The following is a 14,899-nucleotide window of genomic DNA, read 5'->3' on the forward strand; positions in this document are numbered from 1 at the left end:
TCTGTGAACACCAGGCTGAGGCTTTTATTGGTTCCACCAGGAGCTGGGAGGTTGTGAAGAGAAAGGGATGGTGGCATTTGCACTTCCTGGCTTTATCCCTGCCAGGCCACAGACACAGAACCCTCTTACCTTATCCTTTCACGGTGTATTTTAATTGCTTGGGATAAATATTGGGAAACTAATTTAAACACTGTGTTAAAAAAAACAATAGACTTTGCATATGTGTTACTCCTGACGTGTGTGTTCATGTGCACACCTGTGATAGGGGAGTTTAGAATGCCTATTTTGCTTTTCAGTAAACAACAGGGAAAACAAGTATTTTTGTCTAAAAAGTAAAGTTGATATAATAAGCCCCTTTATATTACATGCATTTTAGGAAATCTCTCATTGAAGGGAGTGATTTAAATGGGAAGTATCGTGAAATAATCATTAAGGAGGGCATCTCTCAGCCACGAGGACTTGCTGTTCATCCAATGGCCAAGTAAGTATTTGTGAAAATAAGACCCTTTCTGTGGAGGTCATAGGACAGTTTATGTTTGGTGTGCTAGTGTCCAAAATTTGTCTTAAGACCTCAGGTGGTCAGTAGAATCAGAAACCAAGAAAATCCATGAGATTTGTTCAAATGTTCAGAAATGGTATGGCTAGCATAACTTCCTCATCCTTTTAATGTCTTTTGTTTTTCCTATAGAAAATTTTATTGTTTTGATACCCTTTCATTTTAAGCAAATTCAATTTCTTTTTGAAAAGAAGTGGGTTGTAATTCATTAATCAATGAGGCATAAGCCCCTTACACTATGTACTTTCTTTAAAAACTATATTGTTTCTTGAGAGAGGATGATATTTGGATTGCATGGCTTATGAATTCTATTTAGAAAAATCATGAGTTCCAGTGATAGGTCATTCCTAGATTTAGGGAAGAGGAAAGAGAAATCGTGAAATATTAGAAGGTTCTATGTTGTTAGTTGTGAATTAGTGACAAATGTTGGTTTAAGTTTAGAGAATTAAGTTAAGGAGAATAACTAATTCCTTCCTAGTTAAAAATCAAGGATAAAAGCTCATCCTATTTTATTTATAATGGAAATTTTATGATGGTCTGTGGGAAATAATAAACTGGTAGAAATAGATAATTAATTTGGAGCCAGCCACATGATTCAAACAATGAGAATGTAACCATCTCTAAATAAGCCAGTGAAAAGATACTGAACCATATTGAATTCAAAAAATGTGCCTCAGCACCTGATTTACAGAACTTAAAATTGACCAGGTTAACTGAGTACATAGTATAAAACAGGATAATAGATAAATATGCTCTTCCCTTTACGTTGTAATTTTACATATACAGCAAGTTTTACATATGCATAGCAGAGGGACAGGCTAGCAAGATTCCATTGCCTTTTGTAGCATGAAACGCTAATTTAAGAATATGCACTCAAACACTTTTGGATAGTAATATACTACAAGTTTTTAAACTAACAGCTCCTTTTTTATCCAATCATCTGAGCCTTAATTCACCATTTTCTGTCCAAGTTGTTGTACATAGAGAAGGTAATCTTTTGCTTTTGAAAATTGTGTCCAATATTCAGTGCTATACTTTCTCTTTCTGTATTCCTTGGTGTACCACTTTAGTTTATCCTAAAGTGATTTTCATTGATGTTTTTAATAATGAAAGAATAAAAGAATTTTTTTTCCTTGCAAGTTTTATTTGTTGTGTGCTTTCTTGATTAAAGGAGATTATTCTGGACTGAGATGGGGATTAATCCACGAATTGAAAGTTCTTCCCTTCAAGGCATTGGCCGACTGGTTATAGCTAGCTCGGATCTGGTCTGGCCCAGTGGAATAACAATTGATTACTTAACTGACAAGTTGTATTGGTGCGATGCCAAGCAGTCTGTGATTGAAATGTCCAATCTGGATGGTTCAAAACGCCAAAGACTTGTCCAGAACGATGTAGGTGAGGCTTTGGAATGGGTGATTTCTTCAACTTGATTGAGTGTTGATGAGTGTTAAATACAAAATGTGTTTACACACACACACACTCACTCACCCCCCCCCACCCTTAAACATATGGTGAGAAAGGAATACAGACAGACTAACAGATTTCTCCAGAGATTTATGAGCTACAAAGATTACTTTAACATTGGAAAATTGGATAAAAAATAGCGATGCATAATCATTTCTCTTTGCCAAGATTTCTTAAAATCAGAATGAAAATATTAAATATTTTAAAACTTCTTTAAGAATAAGAACTTGTTCAGCTACTAGCATTTCTTATGTTTTCTCAAATGTCATTTTCACAAGTGATAGTATCACCTTTAGCCATTCATGTGCCAAGGTTAATACAGTTTTCCCTCCTATTATATTTTCAGATTTTGCATGGGGTGTCATATATTTTCATAAATACTTTTGAAACACTGTAGCCTATGCTAACTGTTAAAAGAGAAGTACAAACTGTTATGACATTACATAACCATAGGAGATTCATTTTGACTCAGGGAATCTGCAAAGACAGTATTTGAACTGGGCCATGTGGTAAATAGATGGTGATAAAACATTATCATTTGAGATAAGGCTGCAAAAATTGGTCTTTGTGTGTTAGTACTGCCAGCATACGTTAACTGAAATTAATTCTGAACGTACTAGGGAGCCATTGCATATTCTTAAGCAGGAAATGTATCTGATAATATTGGTATATCAGGATAACCACTTAGGTAACAGTATAAGTGTTGGATTGGAATTTGAGAGCAGGAAATGAGTTAGGAGGTTATGATAATTGTTCAGTCAACAGTTAATAAAGGCCTGAGCTAGAAGATTGCCATTTAAAAAGTAGAATGGAGGATTAGAATATTACAAAAATCACTGTGAATGAAAAACTGAGAGGATTTGGTAACAGATTGGATGTCAAAAGAAAGCCAAGGTGATGTTAAAGATGCTTTGGGAATTTAGAAACTGGTTGGTTGGGAAGATGAAAAAACATGGTCTTTCTCTTTTAGGAAGAACCTAACAAACTAATAATCCATGTAAGGTATTTATTTTGCCCTTTCTCTTTGGTGATGAATTTCTAGATTTGTATTTTACATTAAATAGATCAAGATAAATGTAATTAAAAATTTTACATACTTCCAAGCTTCTTTAAGAATTGACATACTTCATAATAAATTATAAGCTTGTGTATAATTGTAGACTTTAATCATCCATGTGCCATTATAGGAAGTGGAGATACAGTGGAGAGTAAAACAATTATGGTTCCTGTGAAGTCATGGAGTCTAGTAGGGGAGACGTACATTGTTAAAAAATACATCTCCCAAATAAATGTAAAGTTATAGCTTTGATATATGGAGGTATAAAGGGATTTGGAAATTCCTAACTAGAATGTAAAGACAACATATTCTAAACCAAAAAAGCATAGGAGATATTTTGTAAATAATTTGTATTGCTATAATCTGTGACTAATGCAACTTCCTATTAAATACAAATACAAATAATCTGGTATGTAAACATCTAAATAACCGTTCCCACCATTACAGTGCCATCTACTGGTAGTTCAACTGTGGCTCCCCTGTAAACAAAAAATAAGGAAGATTATATCTAGTGTGGTGTTTGTGTTGAAAAACAGTAGCTAATTCTGACACATACTACAACATACATGAACCCTGAGGACATTTTGCTAAATGAAATAAGCCAGTCACAGAAGACCAATATTGTATGATTCTACTTACTTAAGGTATCTAGAATAGGCACACTTATAGAAACAGAAAGTAGTATAGTATTTGCCAGGGACTAGGGGGAGGGAAAAACAGGAAGTTGTTTAATGGGTATAGATTTTCAGTTTTGCAAGATGAAAAAATTTCTGGAAATTGGTTACACAACAATGTGAATGTATTTAACATTACTAAAACTGTGGGTTAAGTCTTAGGCTTAGATGGTAAATTTTGTATTATGCGTTTTTTATCACAGCAAACAAAACGAAACAATAACTATATAGAAAATCCCCTTCCTGCATTTATGGCTTTAATTTGGGACAAAGGCTAGAGACCAAAATGAATCTTAATGGCCCTGGTCAATAATGATGGGTGGAGATTCATTTCACCTGGAAAAATCGTTTGAGTTTGCTGCCAGTAGAGGGAGGCATTCACCCTAATCCACCAAATCCATTGCTCATTAGCAAAAAGACTGGCCTGGGGAATGTGACTGGATGTGATAAAAGCTTCCAAACCTAGGGGTCCTTAGCTTTAGCCTCTAACCACTTGAGATAGTATATTAAAACATTTCCCAGCTTACTAAATACTGGAATATCTTATCAGAGCTCTTTCAGTGGCATGGAGAGGCGGGTTTAGTTGAGGTAGGATCAGAAGAGGCCACTTAGGGGTCGATTGGAGCCATGAAAATGGAAGCAGCAGATAATAAATAACTTCCAAAAAACTTGTCTCAGAAGGGAAGGAAAGAGACAAAAAGAAGTTAGAGGGGTCAAGGGGATGAGGGAATTAAGATAGGAGAGACCTGAACATACTAATCAGCTAAGGGAAAGAAGCTGGTAAGATGAAGAGAATCGAAGAGAATTAAGGTAAATGAAAGGAGTAATTGACAGAACAAGGTCCTAGAGAAGGCAGGAGCACAGTCAATGGACTAATTTTAGTTAAGAGGAGAGATAGGAAAGGAAATGTATTGGTGGAGATGGGAATTTGAGGAGGCTATTATTCAATTACCTTAGATTTTTTTAAATGTAAAAATCTCAATTTACAGCAACCTGTAAATTTAGTCTACTACTTATTACTGCCATTCAAAAGACAAGGAACCTAAGACAAAGAGGGGTAAAATAACTTACCCAACTTACCCAGGCAAGTTGTTTAGTCTATAAATAGTGACAGAGTCACTGAACACAGAAACATTCCTGCTATTCCTGACATAATACCATTATGAGTGGTATTATGTCAATCACCCACATTCTCCCACTCTCTGAATGCTGGATGACCATGGGCTTTGCTAGGACTTCATACCACCAGGCTCCCATTCTAAGAAGAGGTTCCCTCATCATGTGGCTTCTCCTTGATGTAGGTGGCTCAAGGAAGTGGCTCATACATTGCTTAGCGGCTGTATTAAAGAATTGATTTAGTGTAGGAATTGGATATCTGTTTCAGGCCTTGTCCTTTCAAAACTATTCATGGCAAAGACAAGATGTTTATAATGGATCTGAACTGCTTCCAGGTCACCCATTTGCTGTGGCTGTGTTTGAGGATCATGTGTGGTTCTCTGATTGGACTATGCCATCGGTAATAAGGGTGAACAAGAGGACTGGCAAAAATAGGGTACGTCTCCGAGGCAGCATGCTGAAGCCCTCATCACTGGTTGTAGTTCATCCATTGGCAAAACCAGGTACACTGGACGCAGTCTTTCTTTGACTGGCATCTGCAACTCTTTTAATCGTTTGACGGCAGGGAAGGGGGTGTGTGTTGCACTTCTCACTAATTTGGGTAGATGTTAAGATCTGCTGAGATTTGGATTTCGTTTAAACTAAGATAGTCTGGTAATAAGTTTGGGCTTTATCCCTCCAACCTCAGCTTTTCTTCTCCTGAGTAGCTTTTACTTATTTGCTCCTTTTCAAAGACTTTTGGGTTAAAGGCACTAAGGGCAAGGGCAGGGATGGGTGGGGAGAGCGATTTAGAAACCCGCAGTGGAAGCTTCTGCCTACACTGGGCTTTTCCCCGCCTCCTGAGAATGCAAGTGAGTGAGCTTCAGCCAGGAGTAGGTAAGCAAATGGAAAAGCCACTTAGTTTCCCATAGCAACTCTTCTTTCTGAATCACCGTTTGTCAGTTTGACTAGATTATGAGTCAGGAAATAGGAGTCCTATCTTCCCAAATAGCTTCTTGAACAAAGGTACTGGCTAAACTCAATAAATACTCCTAAGGTAATAACATTCTGAGCTTATCTTAGAACCAGTGGCTCTTTATAGGTACTCTTCTGAAATAGCTCTTGATATAAACAGCTCCATTTAGATAGTTTCTTTCCCCCAAAGCTGTACACTGATTTTACACCTTTTCATCTCCAAGCCCATCTGTGAATGTACCTCCTCTCTGCTAGGAGCAGATCCCTGCTTACATCAAAACGGAGGCTGTGAACATATTTGCGAAGAGAGGTTTGGAACTGCTCAGTGTTTGTGTCGTGAAGGTTTTGTGAAAGCTCCAGATGGAAAAACGTGTCTGGCTCTGAATGGCCATCAGATATTGGCAGGTAATATGATAAACTATGTGGCCAAATTATCTTACTTTAGCTCAGGAATATTGTTCTACATTGATTTTTATGCTTGTGCTAATTTTTAATATTTTGTATTATTAAAAGCTCCCTTGCTTTTGGCGATGCCAAGCTGTCTTTTTTTTTTTTGTTTCCCTCTGATAAGTTTGGCCTCCTCATTACAAACTAAATTCAATTGACTTCCTCTAGCTGTAAAATTAATGAACAAAAGATAATATTCAAAGTCTTAAGTTCCAGTGCTCCAGCCCCCCATTTTTGGTGGAGTAGCCCATCCTTGGAAATAAATGCCAGTATTTTACCAATTCAGGGAATGTTCAAAGACATTTTGTTTAGAAGTTTTATGGCCTCGATTTTAGAGGTAGTCATATATAAACCCCCTGCCACATGACTGTCTTTATATGAAAAGCAAAGTCCTTTGTAATAAATAAGTTTAGGATACCAGACAGGTGTAGGGAATCCAGCCCGACAAGGCTTGTGATCCACGTTTTTAAAAACTAAAAGTGACTTTGAGGAAGAAGAGATCTAATATGACATGTAAACAGTAGTACTGATTTACTTCCCTTGAATGTGCATCCAAACAGGTAAGGTGTATTTGGATTCATCTCTTGATATCTTATACCAAAGAGAACTTAAATTTTATTTTAGATATTTTTTAAAAATTCATATTTATCCAATAGGCATGATATGTTAGGTGACATTGACAGCAAATAAATGGATTAATTTATCCATGGACCAGAATTGGATATTTTGGATTTTCTGAACTTTCTATCAATTGTTGCCTTAGGATAACAGTTCTCAATCTTTTTGGTTTCAGAACCTTTTTACACTCTTAAAAATGATTGAAAAACTCGAGTCTTTGTTTGTGTGGGTTATATTTATCAAGATTTATGATATTAGAAATTAAGACTAAAAATTTTAATATCTCTAAAGTTACAGTAATATTCCATTATATGTGAACATGTTTTTATGAAAAGAAATGAAATAACTCTATTTTTCAAAACAAAAATATGTAGTAAGAAGAATGACATTGTTTTACATTTATATCTTTAATATCTGACTTAATAGAGGGCAGCCAGATTCTCCCATCTGCCCCTCTGTTAAAGCTGTTGCTGTGTTGTTTTGTTTGACGCCTATGAAGAAAATCTGGCATCAGACACACATGGAGCTGGAAGAGGGAAGATTGCTTAATAGCCTTTTCAGAGGACATTTTTGTATATCTTCTTTTGATATTATACATATATCAGAACTAGACAGGTGGTAGTTTCTTAGAGTTAGTTGCTATGTTGAATCTGAAGCCATATCAATGAACTTCTTGTCCTCTGCTATGTTAAAACCCAGTGTTCTGTTTTGCACTTTGAGTGGATCTTTTACCATGCATGATTTTGTTGCATCATGTTTTGGTCATTTAAAAATATTGATTGACTGAGTTATGCAAGTCTGCCAAATATCACATTAATATACCTACAGTAACATTAATTATTATTATCAAACTCATCAGAAAAGTCTTTGAGTGTCTGGATTTTGTTAAAATTTTTTTGTGGAAAGTTTTCCAGAATTCTACTTTCCACTTGAAAGCTTAAATTTGATTACTGGCAACAAGCACTGTGAGCTAATTTTCCTTGAAGTGACGGCATCACTTCATTCATTTTTGAGAAAATATCAAATCCCCAAATGTTAATGACATAGTTTATCAAACATTCTTTCAGGTAAAAATCATGTTCAATGAAAAAAAAAAGAGCCTAGTTTTAGCTCATATCTCTGAGAGTTCACAGGTGCCTTTCCTGCAGACAGCCATCATAACTTCAGTGTGTGCACAGTGTTTTATGTGTTGCTTCCCATTTCATTACGCAGAAGATTAAAGAGCCAGGTAGTCCATGGTCAAGATTTTCAAAAATTAGTAATTTTACTGCTCCATCATGGGCTTTTAAAGGTGAAACTGGAGTGTGTGTGTGTGTGCGCATGTGTGTGTGTGTATGTGGCAGTGAAGAACATGACCACAGTAGAGAACATGCTACTAGTATCATGACTTGATTCACGCTAAAGCACCACACTTTCACCCATGTCTGCTTTTGCCCCATCAGTATCAATGTTGACAGTGAAAATAACAATACAGTTATTTGCCTTTTATGAAAATAGTTTTGACCTTCTAGATGCCATGCAGTGAGACCCCAGGAATCCATGGGCCACACTTAGAGAATACACAGTGTTTTAGGGGTTCCATTTCTTCCATGTTCTGGGGAGTTGCATAGGTTCCATGACTATGTTAAATTATAGCTTGTTTATGCCCTTCCACATTTCTAAATACTGGCAAAATCAGGCTAAAATAAATGTCATAAGCAGCCTAAAGGAGAAGGGGTATATATGAAAAGCAGGTTGGGGAGATCATCTCACTGATTTGTCCTCAGTAATGGCGAGCAGTGATTATGAGCTGATTATGTTCGTAAGGATTTTGGTATTCTACTTTTATTGTTTTTGCCAGTACCGAGAAGGGTCCTGTCTTTCCTCCCTACTGGCTCTTCCCACCCTCAATTATAAGTGCATGGAGTGAAGCTGAGAGAGTGTGGTGTAGCAGAGAAGGTTTTCTAAGCCACCAAGACCCTGGCAGTTTTTCTGAATCCTCCGACTGTGAGAAAGAGTCTGAACTCACAACCAGCAAACAGCCATAAATACAAATTAACTCAAACATTTCTTGAATCACAAAAGTAAATTAATTGTATCTGTTGGCCTTCAATAGGTAGTGGAGCAGATCTGAGTAATGGAGTAATACCGTTGGACATCTTACCCAGCAGTAGAGAGCTTGAAGATAATATTACAGAATCTCAACATATGCTAGTGGCTGAAATCATGGTGTCAGGTATGAATAATGAGTTCTCCAATACAGCTTTGTTTCCAACAATTTCCATCCTACTAATTAGAAATTCTGAACGAACTCTCTAACTTAATGTTGACTAAATCTACACAAAGCTAGTGAAGACAGACTTTGGACTCAAACTTTGGTCCTTCTCTTCTGAATGGTTTATCTGAGGAAGATGGCTGCATATTAGACTGGACATGAACTTTACTCATTGAGAGTCGTTGGACTGAATCTTTTTTGAAGAAATCTAACTTGGAAACAAAAGTGAAAAATAGGCCAGGAAAGATTTGGGTGTATCCCCATCCATGCCTAGTATTTTTGGTGTTTGGCCCATTTAGCTTTACTTCCGTCAGTGTGAAAAGCAGATGGTAGTTGATAAGCACATATAGACTGGTTGCTTCAGCTGCTCCAGAAAGTCCACAAACAGCAAATGTTAGATTTTTTTTCTTCTATAATATATTGCCCATTTATCACCAAAAGGCTAAATAATTTATTCAGTGTGTAACGACTTTAGGGAACCTAATTCTTTTTTTTTTTTTTTTTTAATTTTATTTATTTATTTATTTATTTATTTATTTATTTATGGCTGTGTTGGGTCTTCGTTTCTGTGCGAGGGCTTTCTCCAGTTGCAGCAAGTGGGGGCCACTCTTCATCGTGGTGCGCGGGCCTCTCACTGTCGCGGCCTCTCTTGTTGCGGAGCACAGGCTCCAGACGCGCAGGCTCAGTAGTTGCGGCTCACGGGCCCATTTGCTCCGCGGCATGTGGGATCTTCCCAGACCAGGGCTCGAACCCGTGTCCCCTGCATTGGCAGGCAGATTCTCAACCACTGCGCCACCAGGGAAGCCCGGGAACCTAATTCTTTTATACTCTGTGTTCACTCATGAAGCTAGTGGTTTTCAAACTGGGCTTAGCTCAGCCCTAAAGCTTCTGCACACCCCACCTCTTCTTCATGCTAAGTCTCTGCCTTTCAATCAGTGCAGCTCTGTTTTGAAGCATTTTATTTATTTATATTTCTGAGTGAGACAATTTTATTACTGTATGTGGCTAAAAATAAATTTGAGAACTCCACATTAGGGCATTATATACACTTAAGCACAACTTTTGTGGTCGGCAAACTACAATTTTCGAGGCCCTGGGACCTCTTACCCCTCCTTATAGGATTTTATCAGTGTGATTTTTGATAAAATACAAAGAGGTGAATATTTTTAGTAATAATAATATTTACAGAGCTTTAGAGTTTACCAGGTCCTTTAAGTATATCCTCTAATTTGACCCTTATCACAATCTATCATTTTACAGATTTGAAAACTAAGATATGTGAAGTTAGTGACTCGACCAAAGATTTTGAAAATTATGACCAAGTAATTAATTCATATCAAGAAAAGAATTACTGGAACATTGTCATGTTAGGAATATTATTCATTTGGTGACTATTTATTTACCATACACCGTGCTAAATGCTGGTGATACCATACTTAGCTAAATATAGCCCCAGCCTCCAAGGTCATAGTCAGATGTGGAGACAATGTGGTAGAATAAAACAATATACATAATATATATTAGCAGTATAGAGAACCTTTTCAAAGTCACTAGGGATCCCTAGAGGTTCATAGAGGATATTTTGAAAAGCTAATGTTTGGGGGACTCAAAGACCAAGGTGAATGACAGACAGTAAATTAGGCCACGTGGGTGGCATGGGGGAGTGACAAAATGGCTAAAGATTTGGAATACATATATGACAGGCTGTGTTTGGCTTCATGCCTGGAGACTGCACTCTGCCTCGTGTGGAATAAATGAAATTGATTGTCTTGGTGAAGATTACCTCATCTTTCCCTCCCTGGATTGTGTTCTATTTTGTCTTAGCCTGTAAAGTTTTAGTTCTACCTGTGTTAGGCTAAGGGATCTTATTTATATTTTGTTGTGAAATTTCATTTCAAACAAGTATCTATACTAAAAAAATTTGAAAACTTTATGTTAGATTTTAGGTCCATATCTTTTTATTCTCCAAAGACACAGAGTGATATGGAGCAAGTAGATCTGTGTACAACATGGCAAAGAGATTGAATCATAAAAAGTTTCATTGTCAAATTCACTAAAATCACGAATTCTTCTAAATTCATGAATAAAATGTAAAATTCTTAACTTAGCCTGTTGAGCCCTGGAGAAACTAGCCTGTACCCACCTCACCAGCCTCAGTTGGTGCCCTTCTATCCCCAGCTTTCTCTGGCCTGCTTCCATTGCATGGGCCTTGCCTGTAACATGCAGGTGTTGTTTTCTCAGCCTACAGGGCTCTTTCTAACCCCACCTCCCCAAGTCCTGTGTATCCTTCAGATCTCAGCTTAATATGCTCTTTCTCAGAAAGCCTTTCCTAGTCTCCTGACCAAGTGAGGCGAGAGCTGTTTCAGCTCCCTTGGAACCCAGTATTTTTTCTTGATTGTGCTTATTACACCTATACTTCAATAAATAATCATGTAAGGAAACAGAGCCCTTGTCTATATTCTCCACCACTGTATTTTTGGCCCTCATTAGGATCTGGCACATAGTAGGTACTTCAAAATGAATTAATTTTGTTAATTTTACAAACAGACCCCAGAGTCTTTTCTAGTGTGATAAGGCTAATTCTGATTCAGGCTGTCACAATACTCTTCTTCTTTATCATTCTTATCTAGATATGTAAATACAATATTTTATAGTTCTCAAAAGATTCTTTTAAAAAATCACTTTTTCTTCAAGTTCTTACAACAACCACGTGAAGTAGACCAGACGGAAACTGCCATCTGCATTTTAGAGAAGAGGCGCGTGAAGCATAAGCATGCCTTCCTTGTGGAGCTAGTTTGTGGCAGGAGGAGCTTTGGCTATGGCTCATCCCTCCTGCAACTGCACATGCATTGCTTTTCATTACGCAAAGCTGCCTTGGGGTTTGCAAGTCACCAAATAAATCCTGAATCATATGTTAATTTAAGATAATTCCGCAAGTGATTTAAAATGTCTTGGGTAATTTGATACTGTCCACCATACACTCTGAACAGCCTTGTGATTTGGGAGCTAGTCTTCCAAATAAATGCTGACTCCAATGGATAATTGAGTTAGTCTGAACTTAACCATCTCAAAGAGTCATGAGTGACAGGAGGTGACCAAGCAAGCATGAAAGGCCCGTGTTCCCACAAGAAAAATCTTCTCACTCAAATAGCTAAGCAAATCAAACGCAACTACCCGGTGGCTGCATTCACATGGCACCTGACTCCTATTTAGATCATTTAACTTTCTTTAATTTACGGGCAACTTTGGAGGGTTTCTTGACCTCCTCTATACTCAGATGAGCAAATTTACCAGTGAAAAGACAGAAGATAGTTTATATCCTACTGTGGTATGTCAGGTACCCCCAACTCCAACAGAGAGGAGGCATTTGGAGAATGATTATATACATAAGTAGCTAAAGGAAAAAACAACTTGCTCATGTTTATGGCTCAAAAGGCAACTCTGTCTTCTGGGGCATTTGCATTTCATTGGAGTATGAAATGAAATGATCCATTTACAGCATTTAGTTTGTATGGTTCATGACTCTGTAAAAGTCCCTTGAGGTGGGGCTTCCCTGGTGGCTCAGTGGTTAAGAATCCACCTGCCAATGCAGGGGACATGGGTTCGAGCCCTGGTCCGGGAAGATCTCACATGCTGCAGAGCAGCTATGCCTGTGCTCCACAACTACTGAGCCTGTGCTCTAGAAGCCACGAGCCACAACTACTGAAGCCTGCACGCCTAGAGCCCGTGCTCCGCAACAAGAGAAGCCACCGCAATGAGAAGCCTGCACTCCGCAACGAAGAGTAGCTCCCGCTCACCGCAACTAGAGAAAGCCCGCGCACAGTAACAAAGACCCAAAACAGCCAAAAATAATAAATTTAAAAAAAAAAAAAAAGTGCCTTGAGGTTTGCAAGTCACAGCATAAATCTTGATAATAAACATACATTTTGACATACATATTCTATTATATATCAAACATAATTTTAGTAAATTGACAATAAATCTTTTTATGATTAAATCTCTTTGCCATGTTGGTACACAGATCTACTTGCTACATATTAGTTGCGTATCTTTGAGAGATAAGAATATATTGACCCCTTTTGTATGTCACAACGGTTGGGAATTCTCAAATAAAGCAATACAATTTTTGAAGTTTGAGTCCATTTAGTCCTAGAAATTGTATAGTTCAAATTTGCAAATGCTTTAAAAAATTATAAATAAGTTCACATGGGGGTCTTTGAACACCACATAATTCTTTAAGACTAAAGATTTGTTGAGAGCATGTAAACAGAAACATATGGTTTGTGGATCCTTTAATATAGATATAGCTTACAGATCAGCACAGTGTTTCTATTTGGAGGTTAACCTGCCCCAGAACTTGAGAAAGGAAGTACTGGAATTTTTGGTAGAATGCAAAACATTGAAGTCCATTTTCTCCTCTGAGGTCTGGAAATAATCCTGTGGGGTTCTCGCTGTTTGCAGATGATGATGACTGTTGTGCCTTGGGATGCAGTACACAGGCTTGGTGTGTTTCAGAGGGAGAGAATGTCACGTGTCGGTGTTTGAAAGGATTTGCCGGAGATGGAAAACTGTGTTCTGGTAAGAGCAAAATCCAAATACACATAATATCTGGAAAATAGTGAATCAGAAACATTCTCTCAGATCATACTGATTCAAAATCTCCAGAAGGATTTATGTTACCCTCAGGATTGAATACATTATTTGATATTAGCTAAAAAGATGATGGGTGTATGAATAGAAAATAAGAAACATATAACATATCGTTATATTACATTGAGTTATATTAAAATTCCATAATATAGACAATTGACATTAAGGAGAAGAATTTTTTTTAATATAATTGATTTTTTAAAAAAATTTATTTATTTCATTTACTTTATTTTTGGCTGTGTTGGGTCTTCGTTGCTGCACACAGGCTTTCTCTAGTCGTTGCGAACGGGGGCTACTCTTCGTTGCGGTGCATGGGCTTCTCATCACGGTGGCTTCTCTTGTTGCAGAGCATGGGCTCTAGGCACGTGGGCTTCAGTAGTTGTGGCACGCGGGCCCAGTAGTTGTGGCTCATGGGCTTAGTTGCTCCACGGCATGTGGGATCTTCCCGGATCAGGGCTCAAACCTGTGTCCCCTGCATTGGCAGGCGGATTCTTAACCACTGCGCCACCAGGGAAGCCCCAAGGAGAAGAATTTATAATTAGCTTTAAAAGCATGAATCTGAGTTCAAGTCAAATTTATAAACTCCCCGATTCCAATAAAAACACAGCTTTTCCCCCCAAAGGCTTAGGTCATAAGTTTTAGTTTATTAAATAGGTTTTGCTGGATGGGTTACTATTTTACATTGATAGCCGTTATTGTAAATGTTCTTATGGTCTGAAACTCTGGCACAAAGTGATTTACTTACACATACTTAGCTAGTCAAACACTGAGAAATCTGTAAAAATTGATTCAGAAATGAGCTTTAAGTCCAAGATGCAGGGTTTGCATCACATTTGCAAGCAGTACCTGTCAATGGCTGGATGATTGTATGTACGATTATACTATCCTTTCCTACTCTTTTCCTTTATACCAGGGTTGCCTGTGTATTTCACTAGCTCATCATTTTGCCCACAGATATAGATGAATGTCAGCTGGGTATCTCAGTTTGCCCTCCCACCTCCTCCAAGTGCATCAATACTGAAGGTGGCCACGTGTGCCGGTGCTCAGAAGGCTACCAGGGAGATGGGATCCACTGCCTCGGTAAGAGAGCTGTGTGCAGAGGGCCAACG

At 37.8% G+C, this 14,899-nt stretch overlaps 1 protein-coding gene across 5 annotated transcripts in view; it reads left to right on the top strand.

Moving 5' to 3' along the window:
• The window catches only part of EGF (epidermal growth factor), an 87,946-nt gene that overhangs the window by 52,933 nt on the left and 20,114 nt on the right, over positions 1-14,899 (top strand). For 3 of the 5 annotated variants that reach the window (XM_036852782.1, XM_036852787.1, XM_036852785.1), the window contains exons 12-18: positions 377-481; positions 1,728-1,951; positions 5,203-5,370; positions 6,077-6,226; positions 8,979-9,101; positions 13,602-13,718; positions 14,745-14,870. In XM_036852782.1, the coding sequence (XP_036708677.1) occupies positions 377-481; positions 1,728-1,951; positions 5,203-5,370; positions 6,077-6,226; positions 8,979-9,101; positions 13,602-13,718; positions 14,745-14,870 (1,013 nt within the window). The remainder of the gene's footprint in view (positions 1-376; positions 482-1,727; positions 1,952-5,202; positions 5,371-6,076; positions 6,227-8,978; positions 9,102-13,601; positions 13,719-14,744; positions 14,871-14,899) is intronic. The other 2 variants (XM_036852784.1, XM_036852786.1) reach the window with 1 other exon arrangement.

This window comes from Balaenoptera musculus, chromosome 5 (assembly GCF_009873245.2).
Source record: "Balaenoptera musculus isolate JJ_BM4_2016_0621 chromosome 5, mBalMus1.pri.v3, whole genome shotgun sequence".
NCBI lineage: Eukaryota > Metazoa > Chordata > Mammalia > Artiodactyla > Balaenopteridae > Balaenoptera > Balaenoptera musculus.